Genomic DNA, 19,713 nt, shown 5'->3' on the forward strand with positions numbered 1-19,713 from the left:
CCTTGAGTGTTCCACTCATCCAACACCTATATTCTGCGTGCCTATTTGAGTGCACAAATGTCATTTCCTGGTTCAAAGGAGATGACAAAAATGGAGAAACGCAGTATGGTTTAGCTGCAAATATGTAATTGTTTAGGTAAAGAAGCATGTTTGCTGCCAGGGATCTGGAAAGAGAGTGAGGCGTGGACCAAATTTGCACGTCTACCTCCCTCAACCAGGATAATGAATGGATCAGCCGCTACCTCAGGAGAGAACACACAGCAGCATGTCATCAATTATGTGATCGACCTGAGTATGACACTCCCTGCTCAGTCAGCACCAGCAGGCAGGCAGGGCTGTCACACAGGTGCAACCCAACAGGCACGAAATGGACAGCAAATAAAGATGAATTATAAAAATCTAGTCCAAGCAGTTAGTCATCGTATCAGTGCCAGTATGTAACACTGTCTAAGCCACATCTAAACACCTGTTAAGCAAGAAGAAGTGGAAGAGGTACTTTTTGGAGGAGCTTGGAAAGGCCCTTGTGACTCCTTGAATGAACTAGCGACAACACCTTCCCCACGTAATGTGGACCTGAACAAGAAGTCACACAAGAAGGCAACACAAAAGGACAGAAGAGAAGGAGATTCAATCACTACCCTGCAAAGAAGCACTACAAAACAAGGACAACCTGCTGCAAATGTGGGAATCACATGCGCAAGCTGCACACGTCACGTTTAGTGCCACCGATTTCAATGCAGTGATTAGTCTGTGATCAATTCTGTGAAGTAAATTCAGGTTAAAAATAAATTTTAAGTTTATAAGCTGTATGTGCAAACTCAAACCGATAAGTCAACTCTGGAAATGGATCACATAAGGCTGCAGATCAACAACAACAAAAAGAACAACTACTGCCATGTGCAAACAATCACCACCACCAGCAGCAACATAATCCCAAAGTGCAATACAGAGAATTTGCTCGGAACTGAGAGCATTTTCATTTCTTCCCTCATCTCTGGGTTGACTATGGATTTTCACTACACCTGCTTTCTGAAAAGGGCACCTGGTCTTTTGGTGGTGTCAGAACAACCTGAAGCTGATGACAGTTGACCCCCATCTTCTGCAACTGCCCCAACAGACCACCACCCTGATCAACACCTGAATTGGTCCATCACTGTCCATGACCATTCTGATCTAAAGATGCTTAATCAACTTTATCTTAACTATCACACGATCATTTATCCGTGATTCATAAGGGAATTCCTACTGGATCAGAACTAAGAGCTAAGTAAACTCACATATTAAGACAATAGTAAACCACTGTGGATGATGCGTGTCTTGTGAAACGCCTACTATGACGTAGTTAAGAATCGGACCTATCATAAATGTCGCCATAGCTTCGGCTGTCTCCGTCAACCACGTGACTCTTCCGTCTTCCTCCTTGAATGTCTGTTTCGCTTTACAGGACGGTTAGCATTCATTGTGGTAACATGTTCAGAGCCGTATTCCGACTGTCTGCCACAGGGGCCCGAAGTCTGACCCGGTCACGACCCTGCTACTCAGGTAGAGTTGCTTGTGTCATACATTAAATGAAAGGATGCCTGTAGTAGAAAGGACAACAGTAATCTCCCCTAGCTAGCTTCGCATCTACTGTACATGTATATGTGTAGCTAAATGCTAACATAGGGTCACATTGACCATTTTTGAGTTGTAGAATAATGCTTTGACACTTAACGACATATATTATAATATCGCCACATTACAAATGTATATGAGATGAAAAATCGACTAATTCAATGTAACTCAAAAGTCACGACCTTGTAGTGACCCTCCGTGTTGATTCAAGAGTGTCACTAACCGCAGATGTTCCGCAGTTTAGACCGACTGTTGCTTAACCTGACAGTCTCGCTGATTTAAATTTCATGTTGGCATAAAACTGAATTTCCACATAGTGCTTATAGTCGTCACGATGTCTCAGCTAAATAGTTACTTGAACCCCCAACGATTGTAGTTAGGCGAAAGCGATCACGATCATTTGTGACAGATATAGCAGAGTAGGTGTGTCAATAAATAACATATTGCATTCCCCATTTTGCACTCTTCAATGTAAAACGGTGATTTCAATGTTATTATATAAGCACCATGTCTTTGTTTCTTTATCTGTTCCTGGACAACGGTGATTGTTACTATCTTGGGTGCTGTTGTTACTTGTTAATAGGACAGATGGTCTTGAAATCATTAAAAAAATGGAATAAATCAAGTAAAGTAGTGTGATTTGATCATGTTTTCAAGCTCCATTGGCCTCCAGATGTTACTCCCATGGAAAGGTGGAGACAGATGAGGAGTTTGATGCCCGCTGGGTCACTTATTTCAGCAAGCCCGATATAGACACCTGGGAACTGCGGAAAGGTGAGTTAGACACTTTTTTCTTGAGTATTAATTTCTGTTTCAGTCTGATTTTGCTTTTAAAGATGAATTTTAACCCAAAGGCATGAACACCTTGATTGGGTATGATCTGGTACCTGAGGCGAAGATAATTGATTCTGCTCTGAGGGCCTGCCGAAGACTCAACGACCTGGCCAGTGCCATCCGTATCCTTGAGGCCGTTAAGGTGAGGGGCTGTCCTTTTACTGATTACTCAGCCAGAGTCCTATTACCTGAAAAGTATATCCCAGAAAATGTCTGAGTTATTCCTGCCAGGTAAAATTAAATATATCCCTGTGTCTTTTACAGGATAAGGCTGGTCCTCACAAAGACATTTATCCCTACCTGATCCAAGAGCTGAAGCCCACCTTGTCAGAACTTGGCATCTCAACTCCGGAAGAGTTGGGAATTGACAAATTGTAGGTTGTTAAGGTGAGATGCAAAATGACTTTCCAGACAAAAGCCATGGTGCTGTTCCAGAGATTTATAATGTTTGTTGCTGTTGTGATTTGATTTACAATGATGTAAGACACAAATTAAACTTCTTAAGTTAGTGATGAATAAAGCCTGTGTTTATACATACAATGGCCTCATGGTGGAGACATTGATTTGTTTTCTGTTAAAAGCGGCTGTGATCATCCTCTGCTGCACTCTGACTTCAGTCTTTTCCCATATAGTTTTTGTTTCTATATTTGTGAAAGGTAGTCATGTCTAGAATTGGCACTGTACTGAAAACTCTACCTCTTTCATATGTATGTGTCAATTGAAATCTTTAGTTTATCAAGTTGTTAAGTTGCGGTCATTTAGCATGAGAGAACATTTATTTTGGTAAATTTGCTCTGATGTAAACTACATTGTCTGGCTGTCACCTGAGCACAGCATGAGCTGATTCATAAGTGATTTCCCACTGGTTCAGAACTGAAACTAAAACCCACATATCATTCCATTATTTCAGTAAAGTAAACCATTAAAGTACGATGCAATATCAAGAGTGCTAATGGGTTGACTTGTTTGTGATAGAATATCTTTTTTCTCTCCACAGGTCTATTTGATACCTAAAGGGATGAGCACTTCTGATTATCTTTTGTCAAATATGTCTATATTGTTGATTTCATCCTTGCTGTCTTGACGTGTACAAATAGGTGGACCTCATAATAAAACCAGTAATTTAAGATTGTGGTTTTTTTAATTATTTATATTACATGACTTGTTTTGCTCACATCATTGTAAATTGGTATTTTAATTTTCTAAGGATTTAACATTCATTTTTACTTTAGGAATTGTAATTTGGCGGTATATGCGATCCCAACAATTCCTTTCCGGTCACGTGATATTGTCATGCCGCAGTACCGTTATTAAAGCTCGGCTGTTCTCATCCACCAGATGGCGACCAAACTTAGTTAACTAGTACTATTACATCGTACTAGTCTGCTATATCACATATTTCAAATGATAAATCTTGTTTAATGTTTTTAAAACTTCATTTGTGAAAATAATTGTATGATAGCGCAGACGTCATGTCCTGCCTTCGGCTTTTATTTTGTTATTTCCTTCCGGAAATAGGAAACAGACCAGCGCTAGCATGAAGGTGTAGTTGACAGACAGAAGTGCTTTTCTGTGGAAGATTATTGAAGTAATGTGTCAGGGGGACACTTACGGTCATGGCTGTGTTAGGTAAACTGTGACAACTGACGCCACGATGATGAACGACATCATAGAAGAGCCCGAGAAGGACACCCTGCTGGGGATGCTGCCGGAACCACAAGTTTTGTCGGTAATGTCAGCTAAAGCTAGTCCTGCTAACTCTAATGTGCTAGTTGGGAGTGGGAGTTACCGACCCCAGCCTTCCATTTGTGTTATTGGAAGGGAAATAAACAAATCTACTGTTCACAGAACAGGACCCGACATTATAAAGTTCGTATGTGAATCTATTCGATTGGCTAAATTAGCTCATAAACGTATCGATGGAATGATCTTTTTCCTTTCGAATTAACGAAGTTTGATCAAGTGGCAGAATGTTGGAATCTACACCCGAGACTAACCTTTAAACATGTTAGCATAGCTCAGGATATGATAACCTCATGTGTCACGAGTTTTTAAACAAGTCACTTGACGTAGATATGTGAATATCAACATTACAGTTTTCACATATGGTTATGTTATTATCTCTTGAAGTTGAAATATTATTATTGTTTTTATTTTATTACTATTATAGGTGGCCAGCCAGGGTGCCAGACCGAAGACATTTGATGGAGGAATCAGGCCTATTGAGAAAAGAGGACCTTACATCATGTCCAGAGCTCCAGCAATCCACCTCAAACTACGTCAGTGTCTTCTTTAAGTCATTATTACATGTTTTCAGATCGGGAGTCCCCCCATGATTATCATCCAGTGTTACAGTCTAGTTTTATAATCAATGCCTACACCCATCACTTTCAAGATCCTTTTCCTGATCCTGACATGAGAGAGAGAGGCAGACATTTACATGTTTAAGCTACATGAATTTCACTGTTCTAAGTATGGGAACAAAAAAAATGTATATTCTGTGCTCAAGATGAAGTACAAAAATACTTTGACCAATATCTCTTGTTTTGTACCTCAAAGAGAAACACAGGGAGATGGCAAGGAAAGCCCTGAAGAAGAAAGCCCTCTCACCAGGAGCCCCAGTGATACATCAGCCCAGACAGGCAGCTAAGAGGTAATCAAAGAGGAGGCTACTTCTCTGTGATGTCAGCATCCTGCAAAAGGAAGACAGAATTCTACAGCTCTTCTTTTTTTTTTTCTTTCCTTTTAGAACAGTGAAGTATAACAAGGGCTACACTGCTTTGAGCCAAAATGCAGAGGAGAAGATGTTGGCACTGGATTCAGACAGGTATGATAACAGCAGCTACAGGCAAACACTGTGCTCCTTTAAGTCTTGTATTGTGGTGCAAACATGCTGTAAGTGTCAGAAACATTTGTGACTCAGAATCCACATTGCCCATCAGCAACACAGATCAGTTCAGACATTACCTAAATACTCCATGATTATTTCCTGCAGATGTGTAGGACATATTGGCTAAACCCATGGTGTTATGTCTGCAGCGAAAGGTTGCAGCAAAAATCTCTAATTTACTATCATAAGTCATTACGGATCAAGTCCTTTTCTTTTTACAACGTATTCGGCCTTACCGATGCCACTGATGATTTTGATGCGTGCTGAGTGTAATGTCTTCTGTGTCCATGCAGTGATGAAGAGATTGATTTTGAGCAGTATTCCTCAGGATACTCTTCAGCTGAGGTGAGTCCATCTGACTTCTGGGTGAAAGAACCATTTCAGGCTGCAAATATTTAACGTGCTGGTGCAAAATAAGATGTGTCTGCGTCTCAGAAGATTTAGAGAAAACTGTTCCAACCACATTAACTGCAACAAACACTTGATTAAAATGTTTTAAAGATGATAAAATCCAAATGGATCAAATGTTTGTCATGCATTTGTGTGGTAAGAACAGTTGTCATGATATACTTGGTGCCCCGACCCCAATCTGACCTCTGACTCTCTGCACCTCTCAGCAGCATAGTTGAGGAAGATTAGCGTAAAGACAGCATAGATTCAGTCAACCTGTTTAGCTGCTTTACTGGTGACTCTTTGGAATTCTGGATTCCAACTGAGATAACCAAATAAATATGTGGTTGGGCTGAGCCTGCGTGTTATCTTTGCTCCTCAGGTCCACCCTGACCTAAGCAGACAGCTGCTTCAGGACGGCTACCGTCTGGATGAAATTCCCGATGACGAGGACCTGGACCTGATTCCGCCCAAAGCCATGGGCTCGTCTGTGTGCTGCTGTTGGGACTGTCCATCCTGCTCCACGCAGTGATGCTGCTGCCACTACTCTCCTTGTAAAGGCTTTTCTTCTGACCTTGACTTTGGTCTCTGTTACCTAAAGCCTTTTGTCTAACCCAGGACCGGTGCTTTGTTGCCAGCTCCAAAGACAAGAATCTTCCAAACACAGGAAACATGGAGAGACTCAAAACAAGCTTCACCCACTGTGACCAGAACATTTTGGTGTTTTGTTGGGGTTTTTTTTATTTTATTTTTTTACATGAAATAATGTGGGGAACCTCCGCGGTGATAGTTTTGCGGATGCGTGCGCTGTGTCGACATGGGGCTGAGCTGGAAGAATGTGTGATGCTGGAGGCAGAGACGGTCTGAGCTTTGCTGTGTCACTGCTGGGAGACGTTTGATTTTATAACCTCTGTACTGATGAAAATGGTCAATGTCCATCACACTGTAAGATAAGAAAAATCTGGTGTTTCTGGAGCAAAACAACATGCTTTTATATTCGCGTGGTTACATGTGGGCCGTTCTCCTGAAGTCGTTTTGCGCCCCAGAGCGTCGTAGGATGGCGTCCTAAGTAAAAACTTAAGCAGGTCAGTTGTTTTGAACGGTCAGTAGAGCTCTGCTCACAGTTCATCATTGAGAAAATACTGAAAACCCACACAAACACAACTAATGTACAGAATATCTGCAAACCGCACAGATGTGTGATTCTAATATATTGTCCCTCTCCCTCTGTACTGACCCATTCGCTGCACTAACCCACCCAGCGTACTGACACACTACCCCGTCCCCCTGTACTGACCCCCGCAGTGTTTCTCTCTGATAATATTGCACTAACACCTTTGGGGCAGTAGCGGGTACCTGCCTGTACTATGCAACTAGTTGGACAATCTGCTTTTCTTTTTTTTTTTTAATCTTTATGTTACTGAGTGTTTGAATGCAATAAATAACTTATAGCAGAAAGAAAATGTGTTTAATTAATGTCTTGCGCAACATTTACCTAGTCATGTGCACAACATCCTAAAGGGGGCAGCAGAGCTAAACGCTACAATAAGCGCCTTCAATGTTTCTCATTTACTTTTGGCCTGAAACTATACCGACAAAGGTATTATAATCGCATCCATCTATTAGCTTCCAATGTAAACACTTTTGAGGCCGGAAAATTTAAATTCTATTATAAAGCGTGGGGGAAGGGGGGGCGTGAGACTTGTTGCTGACCTGGGCGGGTCTAACACGGTTGTACGTCGTGTGTGTGTCTGTGCGTGTGCGTGTGGTGGGGGTGTCAATTGAAGGGGAGGAAAAAAACGCGACTGAAGGGAGTTACCTCAGTGCTCTCTGAGATATGAGATCTGGCCATTTTCCAGTCGCCCCCCTCCCCATTAAAGTAGGAAAATCACGGAAGTCTGCAGGGACAGCGAGCCGCCAGTCGAGCCCGTCCGGACAGGTCGAACCTCTGCGCCTCTGCCGCTGCCGCAGCCGCGGTCCTCTGCGCTTCGCGTGCGTGGTTCTGTCCCCGTTGCGCGTGCGTGTGTGTTTACAAGTGCCACAAACGAGGGAAGAACGGAGGATAAAACTGAGGAAGGAGGGATGGTAGACAACTCCGGCAGCAGTAAGGCTCAGATGGTGAGTGGTCAGTCCGGGTCGGCCCGGGTTGGCCCGGGTCAGCCCGGGCCCGTCTTCATTCATCGGGCTCTGTTAGCTAGCAGCGACCTCCCCATTTAAGCCCAGGAAACAGTAAAGTTTCTGAGCTAGCTCGGCCGGCTGTGTGGAACTTTTCCAGCAGCGTCACCACGATACTCTAATACCCTAAATCAAAGCTTTATGCGGCCAAATGTGCCCGTTTACGCGTTGGTCCCACGAAACTACTCGTTAGTCAGCTGTATTGTAGATGTGGCATTCGGCCAAATGCGGAAACACTCTGGATGTATAGTCGTTTATTTCCTCCATAAGCGTCTGTGTGACATTAAAGCGGTTCAAAATCCGTTTTTATGACTGGAGTCGGTGCTGGCTCTGTAGGTTAGGACGTTCATTTCTCGCAGGTAAACTAGTCTGAACTATTTTTGTTCAATTATTCATCTTCTGAAATTCATTGCTGATATTTCGTTCAACTAAACTTTCTGCTCCTGCATGTTTTTAAGTATGAGCAGTTTGAAAACTACAGATTTAGTTCCAGGGGCAAAATATACACCATAGAAATGTGTTCTGTCTAAAAAAAACAAAAAACAACAAAGTTTGGATTTGCTTTTGACTAACTTTTTAACTCCCAGTTCAAATATTGACTGGAGTGAAAATTAAATAGTTATAAGTTAACAAGCTTTGCCGCCTATATTATAATAGGAAGTATTTGTCCGATTGGCTGTGGGCAGAAATTAATCTACATTAATGTTCGTGCCTTACACATGGATCATGTCATCCTATACAACAGCATTAAGTGTAATGAGATTTTGGTATATGGAGGCCGATCACCAGTGTGTTCCTTCTTCTCGCAGCCCAGCATGTCTCAGGAGCCTGGTGTGGCCTTTCCTCAGAGCACCTCTGCTGGGGGGATGAAGCTAGAGGCAGTAATGGAGCAGCTGCAGCGCCAGCAACAGGCCAGACTGGAAATGGAACGCAAGGAAAGGAAGTTCCGAGAGGCACATATCATGTACGCGCAGCAGGTTGCGGCCCAGCAGGCCATCTTAGCCGCTGCCCGAGCCTCCGGCGCCAGCTTCATGGGCAAAAGCCTGGTCGGAGGGGTGCCCGTTGCAGGGTTGCCTCCCCGCGTGTCCAATCAGAGTAGTGTGGACTCAGAAAGAGAGGACGACGAGGACAGAGGCCGCGATTCTGGGGATGAGGATGACGACAATGAGATGATGGAGGGGGATGAGGGCAGTGAAGAGGATGAAGGCAGCGCTAGTGGTCTGGAGTTCCTCCGCAAACAGACCCTGGCTCTGCAGCAGAGTGCCTCTCGCATCCCAGTCCGTCCCTACAGCAGTTACTCTGCATCTGCCCCTCAAAGGGCAGCATCTCCACCTATCAGGGTGAAACAGGAGCCTAATGAGGGCATGTCTCCTGCGGGTCCCCACTCTGCTACCTCTCCTAATGGACAAGGCGACTGGGGCTTTGATGATCACTTTAGACAGGTCAGTGCCTGCCACAGCACCTCTCTTACAGCTCTCCTTCCTCCTCACTAATTCCATTCTCAGCACATCTTTATCCAGATCTGCTTCACACATTTTTTTTTCTGAGCAGTAATAACCTGATCACTAAACTGAGCATCAATAAACTTTAGCCCTTTCGTGCAATCTTAGCCACCACACACAAAGAGCTGCTCTTGGTTTATTCCTTTGCAGACTGTTTCGTCGAACGTCACCTGCTGTGAGCAGCTATTTAATCTGGACAGTCAGTCAAACCTCTCCAGCAGTATCTTTAGCAAGACACTTCAAATCTCTTGGGATGCCTGACAACTGATTGGCTTTTGTGGCTAAAAATCCTCCTAAGTGACTGCTGGCACTGAGCCACAGTGCGCGCGCACGCATGCACGCACACACACACACACACACACACACACACACTGTGAGAACGCCGGCTCGTGCACATGTGTGGCTTTCCCAGTCTCGGCTCGGGCTCAGGTTTGGCTCTGATCCACATTGCTGAGTAAAGGGCCGCCGCTGTGAAGCCGTGGGTGGGTGGCTGGGTCAGCGGCAGGATTTTGGGTGGGGGGTAAGGTTGGATGTAGTACTACACAGTAGCAGCTGCTCACACCCCCTTCCGAGATTTTCGGCTCTGTGCCAAGCTCACTTTTCCTTGAAGGTAAATATTGCCTCACTACAGTGTTACGGAGTGCTGGAATGTCATCTGGGAGTTGAGCCCAGCTACGTGTGGTTTAGCATCATAGTTTAGAGCATTTAGAGCACGCTGAGGAGAGCTCGGCGGGCCGGGGGGATATAAAAAGCTCGTCTAGAAGGACGTCTATACGAGCTTGATTAGGGGGCTGGGGTGGGTGAGGGTTGGACTATCACATGTCTGGCTTTTATTACAGTCTATTTAAAGGCAAATGTTTTTGAGTCAGACTTCAGGAGACCACATTCCCAAATTTAGGAAAGGCAGTAGTGTGTAAGTCGGAGGAGGGCCAGCAACAGTAGTAGTTCCTGTTATTTTTATTGATATCCAATAACAGGTGGAGTATCTGTCTTCTCAGGATCCACTACAGATGATTAGAAACGAGACTCCATCATTCCAAATGGCGCTTCCCCGCGCTCTGTTATTTCCTGTAGGGTAGGATTCTTCTGGGAGGTAGTCAGGCTGTTCTGTGGACATCACAACAGAAGATCAGAGCAGCAAAGTTGTAGCTGACCACTGCTTTATCTATGTCTTTTATTAGAGCAGGCGGGCTCAGCCTGGGGCCTGGGGGAGGCATTATGGGATGAGAATTGGTCTGTGCTTTTTTGTTTCCTCGCTTTTATCTTTCCTGTCATTATGTCAGCTCTGCAGTATTTAATGACGCCTCATCTCTTCACGCAGTTTCAGGTTGCACCACTGTCAGGGGAGGGGTTAATGGGGGGGGGTGGAGGTAAGGGAGCATTTTTTTTATGTCACAGATACCAACCCCCTTGGTAAAAGGAATGGCACACATTTATAATATTCCAGAAGCAGCAACAGATACCTGATATAGATAATTGTAAACATGAATGAAATCGGCCATCTTGGACAGAAGCTGACTGGCTTCCCGTTTCATTCAGACAGTACAGACGGACAAAGGAGAGTAGCGGTTTAGCAGCAACTCGCCAGATCTTTGTATTTAGATTTCAGTATTTCTTTCACACACCTCTGTGATGGAGGAGTGTGTTTTGTCATTAATGAATGGAGACCTCAGCTGTGACCTAATAATGGTCCAACAAGCCTGGACGTGCAGGCTGAGCTGGTCGGGCGGGGGCACTTCAGCATTTGCTGGAGTAGAGGTTGTTTGATCCTTAAAGTCTGCTTTGACTTTCACAAGGCTCCTACAGATATGATGTGTGTTTGCCTGCCATGTGTCAGAATCCAAAGCATCCTGATGATTTTAATATCTCTGCAATGGTCAAAGCTAGCTCTGTGTCAGTTTAAATCTGTTCATAATGACAAATATCTGCATTGTCTGAAAAGTAAGGGAGTGACTCCCGACCGATCTGACTTCCTTTGAGTGGGTTTCCATAAGTCCAGCTGACTCAGAGCCTTGCACACTTTAAATACTGACATCAGTCATCAGGCCATAAGGTGCGAACACATTCACATTTATAGCCAGATGACTTTCATCATTTACACCATGTAGGATTAGACGGGTGGAAACTCACGCAGCCCCTTTCCTTTTCCGTCCCTTTTAAACAGAATGGCATGGCACAACTGTGCGGCAATCTTGTTTTGTACAGGCTCTGTAAAGGGAGCTAAAGTTACAAGATATAGAAACCCGTAACAGTGCTTCTTTCATCACATCACTGGACTGAAAAGTAAGTGTGGGAGGAGTTCCCAGGTGTGAACAGAGTTGCTTGCATGCATGCATGTCTGTCTGTCTGTCTGTCTGTCTGTCTGTCTGTCTGTCTGTCTGTCTGTCTGTCTTGCCCATAGATTTTCATCATTTGCCTTCCTCAATCCTGTAACCTTTTTTATTCCTGAGGAGCTAAACAGCTGAAGCTTATCTGTTTAGCCAGTGCTGTTGCATAATTTAGCTGTCGCCCCAGAAACACATCAGCCAGGAAGTGAGGAGCTGCACGGCTGCAGTGCACAGATCAATACAGATTGTGTGTGAGCTTTTAGAGGAAGGACTGTTACTGTGTGTTTATGGTTCATTTATGATAAATGAGCAGTGTATTTAGTAAATGGATGCAATGGAGTTGCTGCCGTGTAGGGCAGAGAGACTGTTATTACTGCCGCAAAGCGCACTCAGAAGATGAAGTTCAGACCATCAAAAATCACAGCTCAACATTCTTGAGTTTCCTGTTTTCTCCAATGACGAACAGCAGAGCAGGACATTGAGCCTGGATTCATCACAATTAAACTCGACTTATTTAGGGAAGCAATGCCTGCCACTAATTCTCCTGACGCAAACCGTCTTGTCACAACACTGTTTCAGTTGAGATTGTCAACAAAAGCACAAACAAGGGTTTTCGTTTATTGGTTGGTTTTAAAAATGAGCAGTTATTGCCTCCACAAATGTCAGTGGCTTATACAGTACACTAGTGTGTACTACATTCAAATCCAGTTTTCGCTACCATCAGTTGTACAGTCACATGTTGGGATAGCAATCACATTTTAATGTCAGTTATAAATATGATTTGTAAAGTCACAACTATGGATTTAGAGGATATCTGTGTCTAATATGCAGTCAGAGGTGATCACAACTTATGTGGATTTTAGCACGGCTAGCAACAGTTAACAACTGTATGCCTTGGAAAAACCCACACCAATTTTTGGATTTATGCAATAGAAGCAGAGGGGGGAGGTCCTCCCCTATCTAAAGGGAACGGAAACCTTTATGTTGTACTGGTTTACTGTTCTCAGTGCTGTGCTCACGGGTTAGGGTGTGCTGTAGAACATCAGAGCAGGGTCCAGCTCCGCCGTGTTTCTTCTCACACCTCTTTTTAATTGTAGGAAGCCAGATCACCATGTGTACTTTTGAGTGGTGTTGTGACACCTTGATGTTATTTGGGTAAAGGGCTGCAGCTGTGATGACTGAAATGACAAATTTGACCCTCTGGGCAGTGATTCAGCCAGTCCAGGTCTAACACAATGCTTTGTATAACGTCAAGATAGTTTTCCTTTCCATTTTTGTCCTCACACACACCAACAGGACCATTTACGCGCAACAGGACACGTTCAATGCGTTTACACGACACTCTAATAAACAAATGATCGCCTAAATCCGACCATAAATTGACAATTGAAATGCATGTAAATCCGTTGTTCCAACTGATATTGGTGCTCTCCATTGCCAACATTTCCACCACCTCCGCGCTGGCGTATGACCCCGGAACAAAAACGGCAAGAAAATCAACATGACCACGAGAGAGAGCGTCCACCGTTTCTACACTTAAAGTAAAGCGTATATTACATACGAGATGGACATAGCTGCACGATTATCTATCTTTGGGTTGTTTGAAAGATCTGCCACCTGTCTCCAGGTGTTTATCACAATGTTATAGATCAACTGGTAAAGGGGCCAGTAACCCACTGAAAAAGACGCATATCCACACCTACTAGACCTCTTCCTGTCCGTTATCCGACTCACTCCTTTGTATGTAACTGGGACGAGGACCAAATTCTGACAAAAACACTGAAATTGAATTCTGACGTGCATGTAAACATTCTGACTGAAACACCAAAACCTGTTTAACGACTTAAAGACCATCACAAAAGCACTGATGTGGATTCTGCTTTTTTTGAGTCTCCCTTGGCTTTAGTCCCATTTGTTTTAAATGGTCTACTTAGTTCTTATGCTGTTTACTGGACTTCCTGTTTAACTGATGTAATAAGGGTGGAATTACTGTCTGACCCCTGCTTGTACAAACCGCCTGCAAATGGAGGACATTCAGATTTGAGAAATGATGAAGATTACGCAGGCTCCATTTAAACATCCATTATAAAACACTCTTTAGACCAAATGTTCGTTTTTTGCGACATCTTAATGTCAATACGTTGTAATAAATTAAATCACACTGAACAACATCATTGGAATGTTGACCCTAAAGATGGTAAAGCTGAGAACTAATGTGCTAAGATAAGGACATGTGCAGTTGCAGGTTTAATGTTTGTTCAGATCAGGACGTATAGCTTTACGTTACTGTATGTGTCTCGGCCAGGCTGAACCTGTTGTGCTGCACGATCCAGCAGCTTTGGTGATGTCCTGACATTGGTGGTGGAATAAAAAAGCTTCATTTATTTTCTCTGTTTTACGTGGCAGAGTGACATCTCTACATTTTAAACTGTCATATATTAAAATCCTGGTAGAAACAGCGATCAGGCCCGCAACAAACATTTTTAAACATTTTTTAAAAAGGAGTTTGGTGGAGCGTCGCTGTGTCACTTTCATATCACACGGAGGGACAGAGGCTCTCTTGTTTCAGCTGAAAATCTTCTGGCTCTCCCAGCCTGTAATGCAGCGAGTCAGTATTCAGATCTTTAGGTCCCACCTGAGTTCCTGATCCATCCATTTCAGTATTTATTGTACGTCTGATTGTGCGAATGCAAATCAAATTCCTTGAATTTATCGCCATCTGAATTTCATCAGTGTTGAAGAATTAAATTATTAATGACATTTCTGATGAATGAGAAGGACATTAAGTGGTTAAACCCATTTCCAAATCTCTGCCATTGGCTGTAATATAGATGGCAGTAATGATAAAGCTAGCAGAAGACTTCGGAGTTTGCTCTGTCTTTATGTCTTACTGAATATGTCACAGACTTCATTTTTTAACAGGCTCAGCTCAGTTGTGGTGTGTAAATGCTCACGTCTTCATCTCTCAGGTTCTTCTTTGTTCCTCTTGTTAGCAGGAAGTGGTTGGTTTCATTAATATCTCCTGAGTGGCCTTTTTAATGACATCTAATTGATGATTGTCTGTCACTAATCTAGTCAGGTCATTATGTCTGTGGTTGAATACGTATATGTCTAAATGGGGACATACAACTGCACAATTACCACAGTGTAATTACATTTTGCACTTCCCTTTTTCCAGCACAGTTGTTGTATAGGTAATGTGGGACATATATCTTGATTTATATGTAGGTCCAATCGCCTCATGTTATTTTTTATTTTTTTTAAATTATTAGCAAAATGGTCTGTAGTTGCTGGTTTAATGAAATTCATAGATATTTTTTAGGAAATTGCTGCATTGCCGGTCACAATCTGTGAAAAGCTTTAGATCAAAGTTTCGGCTATGATGTTTAAGATTATTGTCATGAACTATAATCATGCTCAAACCAAATTTCACTTTGTGTAACACTGCTCTTTACAGCTGAGTGTGGACAGTTTCCTCCTCCCTAGAAATAGAGGTATTGAATTTAGTAGGGAGATGAAGCGGGGCTGAGGGGGGAGGAGAAAGGAGGTTAGTGGTCTGGCTGAAAACACTCACTGCCCCACCCAGAGGAAACATTCCAGACGGAATTAAAGAGTTAACTCTTCAAACAGTGAACATTCCCACCAGGGGCTCCCAACAAGAGACGAGGGGGGGTGTCAATGTTGGACGCAGTCCTCTGATTGGTGATCTTTCAATTCATTTGACTGAGTGTTGCAGGGCTGTTAAAAAAAAGCCGATGGGTCTGGATGGGAGGGAAACACTTTTTATTTGTTTATGTCCCAAAGGGCACATCTGCTGCCGACAGGAGGAGGATTCTGGAGGTGGGTCGAGTCCTGTCACCTGGGTCTCATCATGGCCTGCTCAAACAGCATGAGCTGGACGTGTCAAGGCTGCATCCACACATGAGGACTTTGGCGGCAGATGTTACACAAAGCTGACCGTGGTCACGGTCCTCTATCCAACACCACTTTAACAGGAGAGGTGTGTTAGCATGACCACACCATATTCTGCCATATTTTTTAAAATTACTTAAGTAATGAACTGAAATAGAATATTTACTGGAACATACCATCAAAATTCTGGCTGTAGTAGGGCTTCTAGTAGACATTAAAGGGCTCCTCTTGTAATTTAATGAATGAACCAGTGGCATTGACAAAACTTGGATTTAGATTCCTTTTGACCTGTATAAATCAAGATAATTTAGAGAAGCCTGATCATCCTGCTGTGCATGATGTAAACAGGAAGATGCAGCAAATAACAATTTGATTTTGTGCTTTTTGTTGAGGCCGTTTACCTTCCAGCTCCAGTTAGTGCTCTTTGAACATCCTTCAAATCACTCGCTTGAGCCACTGTGCACGTTTACACTGCCTCTTCTCCCAATTTAATTGAATGTACATACAGGCAAAACTGTCACATTTAAATGCAAATGGTTCCTGTCCATTAGAGTTGTGACACTTTTCTCCCAAATTGACCCAGGAGGATTGACTTCCCTGGTTCTAATGGAAACTGAGCTACTGATGGCTGCTGTAATTTGATCAGCTGGTAGTGAAACCAAAAGCCCCCGCCCCACACCCATGCTGGTTCCATTTGCCCTCTACAGCCACTCCCACTCAACATATCTCAACACCTGCTCTGTAATGAAGGCAAACACAGCAAGAGAGGAACAGTCAAATGAACCATCCACAATGAAGACCATCGTATGGCAGCTGCAGGGAAATGGATCCAGGGTCACATGATGGCATTGAGCAAAGTCTGCTTGAGTTTTATTGAGAGTGACTATGTACATTACAGTGATATATACAAAGTATATGTACAGAGTCACAAAATAATGACCTTTGGCCCACTGTATAAAGTGTTTTCCTGATTTATTTGCCCATATACAATGTTCATGTTGTATGTAGACCTGATTGGTTCGACTGTAAACAATGTGCTCAACATTTAAATTTTGTATACAGTGCTGCTGTATGAAACCTTTTTGAAATTCAACTACCACAGCTATACAGCCAGGCTGTATGTTGGCATTATTCCAATACAAAGCAATGTGAGCATTGGTAGCACCTTTTTCCTCTAGATCTCACAGATTACTTCACTGTAACCACAATACTGCTCTCAAATTTGGTCTAATGATATAGTCATACATAACAAACAAAAATAGCTCAAATCTGAGACCTATTTGAGACCTTGACCAACATGCACTAGTTTAAAAAACTGAATATACGGTAAATATTGTGTTTATATACATGCATACATACAAAACGACATGTTTCCTTAGTTATAATGAAAGTCTAAATTAAAATGTTCTGCCTGTTTATTAAGATTGCAGTATTAATAGTCGCATATTACTGACATTGACTAAAGTTTGTCTTTGTAATTTCAATAATATACATAATTGTATCCTCCACCAAAAGCTTCAGATATTACATTACCTTTTTATTATAATACTTTATTTTGAAATATTGTTTCTAACTCTAGAACACTAATTGTTTTCACCCTCTTGATCGTGGGGGTGGTCATGCTGCTTACTTTTAGCTTTCTGAGGTTAAAAGCGACTTCAACTCCTTAAATTGGTCATTTTAAGCAAGTTGTTTACTTTTGGTATAAGCTTTAAACTATAAAGTTTAAAATACTTTGACAGTGTTACACTCATTGTTACATTCAGTGTTCAACAGTTCTTCCAATGTCACCTGTACAGGTGAAGGATTCATGTGATTCAGGTAACTGAGTGCTGTTAGCATGTTATGACTGGTTTGCTGGGTCTATGTTCTATTACTGTGGGGAAGATTATGTCTTCCATTATTCCATGTCTGTCACGTAGTCTGTGACTGGACCACCATTTTGTGGTACCTGTGACCTTTTTAAAGAGTGTGTAAACAATGAGGCTGGTGCATATTAAGAAGAGCTAGCACAATATTGATAGTCAGCTTTAGCCGGAGAATAGAATTATAATTCTAATCTGTTTATTTCTTGTCTATAAATCTCAATTGAAATGATATTATATATAGTTCTAGTTTATTGTTTAAATGTTGAGTCAATCAGGTGGAAGGGGGTTAGTGTTAGAGTTCACGGGGACCTGGCAGTCGGGAGGCGTGGAGCTGCCGAGTGAGAGTCATCTATTGTTGCTGGTTTTCTCTGCTTTCTTTGTTGCTTTGGCTGAGCTCCAGGCTGTTGTCAGGGGCTTGTAGGTGCTAACTGGGCCACTGTGTCAAGGCCTTTGGGTAAACACAGCAGCTGCCTGGGACCTTCAACAGAGCCTTGGAGATTAAAGGAATGCTTCATTTTCTGCACCTGTCAGTTTTCAGCTTGCACAGTCATTACACCGCCTGCCAGGATCTCATGTAATCTGTTGCAGCATGTGACTTGTGCCTGTGCCAAGTTTTAAAATTTGAGCCAAGTGTGGTCACGTGCCTCCGAGCTGCCAGCATCAGAGGGAGGAAGGAAAAACAAAACTCCTGGCTGCTGCCCAGGAAACCACACATTACGCTTACACAGTTCAGTCAGAGCTGCTGGTTAGTGAGATGGTTGTACTCGAGTAAACAAGGCTTCAACTTATTTCAACCGGTACGAACAAAGTCCTGTTTGTTATACAGTCACTGATTTACGCTATACGTTGAAGAGCTGAAGCATCTGCTTCTTTTGAAAACGATTCAGGATGGTCAGAAAGTCATCGTACATTCATAATACATATGTTCAATATTAATATAAGGATTCCAAGTTCATCTATGTATACACAAACTCCAACATTTCTTGCATATCTACATATGTTTATATAATCCCAATCTCTGACCTGTTGCTGATCTGGTTACCGGTAATAGACAATCATAGTGTGAATAGAACTATGGACTGTCCCTGGTTCAGACAATGATTTCAAACGGCATTTGAGTCAATTATTAAATCCAGATGCACAGAAAATGGAATTATTAACAGATACCACGAATGTAGGCAACTGTAAGAATGATATGTTCCAGCTTTAAGGTACTATCGTAAACATTTCGTCAGTGTCCTTCAATAGATGGTGCTCATTTATTTTAGCCTCACATTGTTCAGCTGCAGGGGCTTTTCTTTTGGAGTGGATGTTTTTCAGATCACGAACCTCTCTGGGATCCATATTAATGTGTAACCAGGCTGGATATAATCTAATGGTTGTGACAGATCTGGGATCCCAGAGGACACAGCCTTGATCAGGCAGCCATCTGGCCAAAGACATCTAAGCTTTACTACATCAAATCAATGTGATTAGAAAACCTGCAGAAGCTCCATTTGTAGCATGTGGAGACTATGGTCAAATCTTATTTATTTTACCTTGATTAACTGGCTGACTTCTTTGCATTGTTGTGCACTTCACATAAGTGGCTGTACATAAATGTACACATTCTTTATTGTTTCAGTAAAACACAAACAACAGCAGAGGCTAATAATGAATGTAAAAAAAAAATGGACTATGCAAACATCTACCTATAAATCTGTCGCGGGAACTGGTCTATTGCCTTTGGTGTTGCACTCGCAACACTCCTCTATCGTCATATCACATCCCAGCAAGCTAATTATCCACAGCAATGATCACAATTTCATCACAGTTTAAGGGCAATACGTAAGTCTGCACTATAGTTTGTCAATAGTTAACTCAGTATAATAAGTTACATACAAAAAGTGATTTCCCTTTATGCTGGTTTACATAGTTTGGTCCAATCAACTGTGTATTCTGTGGAGAAGGGCATCAGTGGCAGCACAGAATTAAACTACAGTTGATTTAAGAATGCAGATATTTGTGAGAATCAGACCACAAAATACATACATTGCTTTTAAATGTGACATGTCTAGGGTTCACACCGTCTACTCCTTCACTGATTACGTTATCACATGACTTCCGAAAACAAGGAAAGTTACTTTTGATCAGAATACAACCACAAAAACATACTATGGACATCGGACCTGGGCCAGTGGCGTCTGTCTGTAACTGCCTTC

General features: G+C 42.6%; 3 protein-coding genes across 4 annotated transcripts in view; all 3 read left to right on the forward strand.

The window, feature by feature from the left end:
- Positions 1–1,392: 1,392 nt before the first annotated feature.
- LOC101080058 (cytochrome c oxidase subunit 5A, mitochondrial-like) lies at positions 1,393–3,575 on the forward strand. Of its 2 annotated transcripts, none has more exons than XM_011609561.2 (5): positions 1,393–1,542; positions 2,272–2,388; positions 2,469–2,590; positions 2,713–2,835; positions 3,446–3,575. In XM_011609561.2, exons 1-4 carry the CDS (start codon positions 1,425–1,427, stop codon positions 2,824–2,826), a joined length of 471 nt encoding a protein of 156 aa, XP_011607863.1. In that variant the 5' UTR covers positions 1,393–1,424; the 3' UTR covers positions 2,827–2,835; positions 3,446–3,575. The 2 variants fall into 2 exon arrangements, with proteins under 2 accessions (XP_011607863.1, XP_003969483.2); XM_003969434.3 differs by having other exon boundaries at positions 2,713–2,822.
- Positions 3,576–3,840: 265 nt separating this feature from the next.
- fam219b (family with sequence similarity 219 member B) lies at positions 3,841–7,189 on the forward strand. Its single transcript, XM_003969446.3, has 6 exons — positions 3,841–4,177; positions 4,619–4,727; positions 5,008–5,101; positions 5,198–5,275; positions 5,632–5,683; positions 6,111–7,189. The coding sequence occupies exons 1-6, from the start codon at positions 4,103–4,105 to the stop codon at positions 6,258–6,260; spliced, it is 558 nt and encodes a 185-aa protein (XP_003969495.1). The 5' UTR covers positions 3,841–4,102; the 3' UTR covers positions 6,261–7,189.
- A 297-nt stretch (positions 7,190–7,486) lies between these two features.
- The window catches only part of LOC101063886 (AT-rich interactive domain-containing protein 3B-like), a 42,730-nt gene continuing 30,503 nt past the window's right edge, over positions 7,487–19,713 (forward strand). The window contains exons 1-2 of the mRNA XM_011609562.2: positions 7,487–7,846; positions 8,713–9,345. Coding sequence (XP_011607864.2) covers positions 7,811–7,846; positions 8,713–9,345 — 669 coding nt within the window. The 5' untranslated portion in view covers positions 7,487–7,810. The remainder of the gene's footprint in view (positions 7,847–8,712; positions 9,346–19,713) is intronic.

This window comes from Takifugu rubripes, chromosome 13 (assembly GCF_901000725.2).
Source record: "Takifugu rubripes chromosome 13, fTakRub1.2, whole genome shotgun sequence".
NCBI classification, from domain to species: Eukaryota; Metazoa; Chordata; class Actinopteri; order Tetraodontiformes; family Tetraodontidae; genus Takifugu; species Takifugu rubripes.